General features: G+C 32.0%; 2 protein-coding genes across 4 annotated transcripts; one reads left to right on the top strand and one right to left on the bottom strand.

Annotated features, from left to right (window-relative positions):
• The first annotated feature begins 1040 nt into the window (after positions 1 to 1040).
• LOC105674256 (heparan-alpha-glucosaminide N-acetyltransferase) lies at positions 1041 to 6239 on the top strand. Of its 3 annotated transcripts, XM_067351118.1 has the most exons (13): positions 1041 to 1180; positions 1259 to 1342; positions 1710 to 1922; positions 1998 to 2116; positions 2226 to 2332; positions 2416 to 2525; positions 2593 to 2687; positions 2760 to 2867; positions 3071 to 3323; positions 3405 to 3699; positions 3785 to 3909; positions 3979 to 4162; positions 4317 to 6239. In XM_067351118.1, exons 3-13 carry the CDS (start codon positions 1779 to 1781, stop codon positions 4493 to 4495), a joined length of 1719 nt encoding a protein of 572 aa, XP_067207219.1. In that variant the 5' UTR covers positions 1041 to 1180; positions 1259 to 1342; positions 1710 to 1778; the 3' UTR covers positions 4496 to 6239. The 3 variants fall into 3 exon arrangements, with proteins under 3 accessions (XP_067207219.1, XP_012225888.1, XP_012225881.1); XM_012370465.2 differs by having other exon boundaries at positions 1048 to 1342; positions 3420 to 3699; XM_012370458.2 differs by having other exon boundaries at positions 1049 to 1342.
• LOC105674311 (DNA polymerase beta-like) lies at positions 4805 to 6628 on the bottom strand. Its single transcript, XM_012370530.2, has 6 exons — positions 6375 to 6628; positions 6039 to 6238; positions 5791 to 5951; positions 5437 to 5731; positions 5180 to 5375; positions 4805 to 5087 (listed from the first exon to the last, which is right to left on the bottom strand). The coding sequence occupies exons 1-6, from the start codon at positions 6439 to 6441 to the stop codon at positions 4993 to 4995; spliced, it is 1014 nt and encodes a 337-aa protein (XP_012225953.2). The 5' UTR covers positions 6442 to 6628; the 3' UTR covers positions 4805 to 4992.
• Between the last annotated feature and the right edge of the window lie 144 nt (positions 6629 to 6772).

The following is a 6772-nucleotide window of genomic DNA, read 5'->3' as shown; positions in this document are numbered from 1 at the left end:
AGTACTTTGTGGGTAAATATAAATAACAAAGAGAATAATCGACGAACAATATATGGATGACCAACAAAAATCCAGCCGAGTCAGGTTGGATGATGCGTGTTTTTTGTTTTCACGTATCATATTATATGATGTCAAAATGAGCTGATTATGAAGAACTATTTTGTGTTAGAAATATAAGTTCATAGTGAGCTCTTATTGATTTACTGTTAAAGAACTCAGAAAAGAGCACTTTTAGACAATTTTTTGTAATTATTTTAGCAGATCATAAAGAATTCAAAAAAGAGAATACTTTTTGAACTCTTGCTGGAGATTCTGCTGTCTGGGTGTGATCAGTAAGGTGTTATTTCTAAGAGTGCAGAATCTCATTATGTTGCAAGGATATTTCTGATTATGGGGCGCAATAATCGTCAGCATCTTTCGGAAATGATCAAGAAAAATTTTGAAAGTTGCTCTAATTGTCGTCGTTGTAAATGGTAAGACTGTTATTTATAGCCACAAAATTCAGAATAGATTTTATTCATGATCGTCTGTCTGATATACTTTGTGTATGCTAATATACTTCCTAAAGAAAGTGCATTTTAATTCTTTAACGTTTTTTTCACATTATATAACATAAAGTGACATGAGTGGACCTAATAATTTGAGTTTAATATTTTTCTTTGTAGGTACGACAAAAAGTAAAAAATTTTTTTATTTTTTCTAGTATATTAAAAAATGATTCTTTTCAAACATTCTGTTTATAAACTACTTTTCTTAAAATATTTAGAAAGAAATATTACTGTAATCAGCTGAATAGAAATGCATTAAAATGGTGTGATTGTCTATCAACGAAAGAAAGGGACAAAATAATCTAAACGCTCTCCTTGTCATCCCTTTTTCATGCAAAAATAACCAATCGCTGCAGTAATTTTTGGTCACGTGTTATCTTTTGACGCACTTTGAAAGGATACCTTTATGCCAAACTTACATAAGAAGGCGCATTTCGGTATGTTGGTATATGTGTATATAGTTCTGTGTAGTTTTGTTAGAGGTTCTGTGGTTGCCGTCGCCGCTGCCAATTGGATATTAATCACATGAGAGGCTATAAATACACACCAATACAAACTATTTGCTGCAGTCCTATATTTCTGTAGTAGAACTACACATAAGGAAAACGCAGTTGCACGGTGTGTCAGTGAAGGTGGAGTATAATTTCAACTGTGACGAAGTGAAAGTTCTTCGCAAAATATTCGAGTATATATTTTTCTATTCTATTTAGTACACAACGTAAGTGCTTTTAAGAGTGCATTTTTCGAAGATTGTCATCGCATATTTATATATTCGCTATTTAATGTGAATGCAGGTAAGATTACAAAGTTTTACAATTGACATTAGTAAAACTTATTTTTCTAGAAGGCTATTGTATTTAAATTTTATAAGTCAGTCGACGATGATTGTCTTGTTTTTCCAAATATCTCATTTTGTTTTCAAATGTACAATGACAGTTGGCAGTCAACTACTATGACATATACTTTCTCATCAATAATTTGTTATTCGGAGAATTATTGTATTTGTCATAATTACTTATTGATATTATTATTATATAATTGCTTGTTGTTATTATAGTAGCATCTGTCTCTTCTTTTCGTTCTTTATTTTGTAAATGACTTTAATTCTATTTAGCACAATACCTCTTTCTTCTCTTCAATATATATATGTTTATTTTTCAGTATTATTTATATCAGAAGAATTTCACAAAGTTTTGACAAGATTTTGAGCAAACTTTTGATTCTAACAACATGACAATAGTGAGTGAACACGTTAAAACAAATCCTTGTCTCAATGACAACGCAACGCTTGGAATAGATGAAGCATGTTTTAGTATTTTGAATAAATATAACAACTCTATCTCGTTTTATTCATATCTGTCAGAATGTTACTTGGTACGTATGATACTAAACTTTTTTATTAAAATTGATTGTTCCTTGGGTCAATAATTTTGTTCTTTATACTTCTAGTGCAAAGGTGTACTGCAAGCTGTCTTACCAGCAAAAAGCAATACCACGTTGGTTGTTTCTACGAAATATCCTCTGCATGTATTTTACGAAGATCCATATTCTGCCAGTGAATTTTGTCAGTGAGTAAGATAAAAATATATGAGCGTGCTTTGATCATTTTATTTATATTATTATTTTTTGCCAAAATACAAAAGTGTACAGCTACAATGGAATAATTTGTATTTACAGTACCACATACAATTTTAAAGAACATGGAAGCTATGGATGGAATATTTCTAAAGAGTCACTATGTTCGGATATTTATACTATTCATGAGCCTGTGAATAGCTACTTTCGTAAGTTAGAAGATTTTACAACAATTTTATGGGATCTTAATTCACAGAACCGATACTGATCGACAAATCATTCTTGCTTGCAGCAATATTTGTAGCTTTTATGGTATGTGTTGTGTTAACGATTTTATTTGCAATTTCCAAAGTTATTATACGTGTTGTAAGAGGAAAATTATCTCCAGATAACATACACGATGTAAGTATTTGTACAAATATATACGTTATTATATAATTATATCAATCTATATAATGTTTATTTTCAGGATTTGGACAGGCTTCAAGAAGCAGAGACATCGAATCCAATAATTAGGACAACCAGATCCAGTACTAGAATCCGCTCAGTTGACACGTTTCGAGGGTATCTTTTATTTTCACATGTGAAATGATGCAATGCAAATTTACTTAGTAAATATCATGAACATTATTTCAGGATTGCTATATTATTGATGATATTTGTTAATAATGGTGGCGGCAAATACGTATTTTTCAATCACACCGCATGGAATGGTCTGACAGTGGCAGACTTAGTATTTCCTTGGTAAATTATCATCTGTGTACTCTGTGTATAGTCGGCATTATTAATATCTTATACTTTTGATTGGGTACTTTTTAATCAAACTCGTGTATGCGTACAGCTTATCAATTAATTTAAAAAAATCGTAAACCAAAGTGTAAGACATTAATGATGCTTAGTTTTGTTATATTGCAGTTACATTGTAATCACTTGCTTTGTGATTTCAGGTTTGCATGGATTATGGGATTATCGATCACTATATCAAAACGTTCGGAACTTCGTGTATCGAGCTCACGTGGAAAAGTTATTTTGCGTTGCCTGCAGCGCGCATTTATTTTGATACTTCTCGGACTGATGTTAAATTCGATGCACACGAAGTCGTTAAAGGACCTTCGGTTTCCAGGAGTTCTTCAGCTGCTGGCCGTTTCGTATTTCGTATGCGCCACAATCGAGACTATATTCACGAAGGCTCACTCTCAGGTACGAATCGAGTCTCCTTCGCAAAAGCGTCTCACACTTATCTGAAAGGGGACCGACTTGCGATAATTAATAATCTCTCAGGACGACTTGTTGCAGTTCGGTCGATTCACAATCGTACGAGATATTCTCAACAATTGGGCGCAATGGTTGATCATTTTAGCGATCGTGACGACTCACACTCTAATCACGTTTCTCCTTCCCGTCCCGAATTGTCCAAAAGGATACCTAGGGCCCGGTGGTTATCACGAATTCGGAAAATTCGCGAATTGCACTGGAGGCGCGGCTGGTTACATAGACAGACTTGTTTTTGGAAGTCACATGTATTCGAAAACGGAAAATTCGGTTTATGGCACCATTCTGCCTCACGATCCCGAAGGTAAAGAGAATCTTGCTTTTTCCGACCGAGATATTAATAAAATTCGCGTAATGTGCGAAATTTATAATTTGCGCATTGTTTACAGGCATAATGAATACTATATCTATAATACTTGTTGTGTATATGGGCGTCCATGCTGGTAAGATTTTGCTGCTTTATTACCAATGCAATGCGAGAATAGTGCGCTGGCTGCTTTGGTCGGGTGTTACGGTAAACTTGAATTTTTTACTTAGCATGAAGAAAACGAAAGATAAAATATATAATGTGTATAATATTTAGGGTATTATTGCTGGAATATTATGCCACTTTGATAAAGAATCTGGAGTGATACCAGTCAGCAAGAAAATGATGACACTCTCATTCGTGTTGACTATGTCCTGTTTTGCATTTTTACTATACGTAATCCTACACTTTTTTGTTGATTATAAGCAATACTGGAGTGGAGCGCCTTTCATTTACGCAGGTTCGTAATATATTATTTAACAATATATTTACAGATCTGGTTGTTTTAGATGCTATTTTTTGTTTCTTTTTTTCTTTAACATCTAAATATTTATACCATGTATTCTCATTTTATGTTAAAATAGATTTTATTTTTCTTATTATGCTTGTCTTAGGTTTGAATCCAATTACTCTCTATATCGGCCACACTATTACTATGGGTTTATTCCCATGGGCTTGGAAATTGTCTCATCCTACACACTGGTCGCTTCTCACTATGAATTTATGGACCACGATCTTATGGGGCATTATTGCATACTGGCTTTACTTGAAAGATATTATTATATCTATTTAAAATTACAAAAAGAAATTACAAAAAGATATTACAGCGTCGTAAGGCAACATAATTCTTGTAAGAAATGAAATTAATTGCAGATTGTAATACATAGTGTAGATATATATTTAGGAAAGTGAGAAAAATCATGTGTGAATTTATAAAAATGACTTTCCAAAACAATGTGATAAAATGCATAATAAAACAAATAGTTCTATTACATTAATGAACATTATGCTGTCCGTTAATGGATTTTGTGAATTATACAAATAATGCGCAATTTTTGTTTTAAATATGTATTAATTTTCTAATATAAACATTTTACAAATGTTTTGCTAGCATTAAAACTTTATTTTCCAACATTAACATTTACACAAAACACTATATGAATATAGAATATGAAAGAAATTTGTTCACAATAAGTTTCAAATATAGATTTGACTATACGATATAAATAATATAAAATATAAATATATAACACATATGGCAATGAACTTTCTTGGCGCTGAAAGAAATATCTATATATTTCTGTCTTTTGGATCTTTATAAGGTAAACCGATAATTTTAAAGATATCTTCTTCACATGTAATTTTTGCACCTTCTCCTGGACAACCTAAAATTAATTTTAATTGGTATATTTATAAAATATATTTTTAATTTTTATGCTATTTTTATGTAACACACAGGATTTTATTTGAACTTTACCTTCAGTTATAAGAGGTTTCAGTGCATATTCATTGAGAGTGTATTTCTTTTCTAATGCATGTGCTCTCATATTCTTGTTGAATAGATCACTTCCTGTAAAATAAAGTATGGCGCAATAATATTGATCGTGAAATGTGAGTCGTATGTCCAGTCTTCTGAAAGGTTTATTCTTATCCTCTGGTAATCGACACACTCCCTGCAAAAGAAATGTATAATTAAACAGTCCAAAAATCTTCTGATTTGTCTCATTTTAATACCATAAACTTTGTGGGTCCAAGAGATATCGTATCGGTAATTAATCGTTTTTTCTCAAGACACTCAACGATTGCTTTCAATGATATGTTTTTCTTTTTTGCATCTTTGATCTTCGATGTATAATCAGGATGTGTTATGAGAACATCAATATCTCCGCTTTCTTCTTTACCACGTCTGTAACTTCCACAAATGGTCACAAGATAATCATTGCTCAACTCTTTGATACCATTCTTCAATATCTTTTCTATTTGCACAATTTCTGCTCTAGGTATCTTCTTCTCGAAATCCTCAAAATACCTGAAAGAATTTATTGTGCGAGTTAAAACATTTCCAATAACAATAAATAAGTTTCATACTTCAATCCAAGTTTCTGATGATGTGTGAGCTTGTCTTGATGTTTCTTGAGATCTTCTAATGTCTTGATGCCAGCATCCACTAATTCCTTTGCTTTAGCAGGACCTATGCCAGACACTCTGGCCAATAAGCTAATAACGGCATTATTTTCATCTTTCTTTATCTGAGAAAATAATGCATGAAGTTATATTAATATATTAAATTTAAGTTTCTATTAATAAAATAATGAGAATAAGAATAATGCACATACATCTTCCAATTTTTTCAATTTTCCAGTTTCAAGAAACTCATCAATTTTCTGTGCAATTTTTATTCCTATTCCAGGTAATTTCTTTGCTTCGTTACCACTCTTGACTCTCTCTGGCAAAGCACCTAATGTTCCGGCTGCTTTACGATAGGCATTGTATTTGAAAACATTCTTGCTGACGTTACGCTCATAATCAGCCAATTCTGCAAATATACTTCACCATGTATTTAATCGTATATTTTTATAGTACAGAAGTAAGCTGAATTGTATTTTTTTCTCAAGTTAAGAAATTATTGCATGTGCAGTTTGAAAAATGAACGTTATGCAAACGTCACTCACCCAACAAAAAATCACACAAATCTTGATTTGGATTGCCTGAAATGCTTGCAGCTTTTCTCTTACCCATTATGTGGGAGAAAACGCGATATAAACTTCGAGAAGATATTCGATTCAGTTTGTCACTTCTTAATTTTACTGAACGGTTATTGTGCCAATTTTAAAATTTTTGAAAATATAAGAAGATATATATGTTCACTATCTATTGCGTTCTATTTGTCACGTGTGAGAGCTGGAGATGCAATATATATATTTACATCGGACTTAACCAATAGTGTGTTCAGAAAATTGTGCCTAGCCGGCGCTGTTCAAGTTAATAATGGCGCGGTATTAAAAATGCAGAATTTATCAAGAGATATTTGATCTGTATTCTTTTTATATTAATTTTTTTTGTCTTCGCT

Source organism: Linepithema humile, chromosome 3 (genome assembly GCF_040581485.1).
Source record: "Linepithema humile isolate Giens D197 chromosome 3, Lhum_UNIL_v1.0, whole genome shotgun sequence".
Lineage (NCBI taxonomy): Eukaryota > Metazoa > Arthropoda > Insecta > Hymenoptera > Formicidae > Linepithema > Linepithema humile.
The sequence above is the reverse complement of the archived record's forward strand: the minus strand, read 5'-3'. Positions and strand labels throughout refer to the sequence as shown.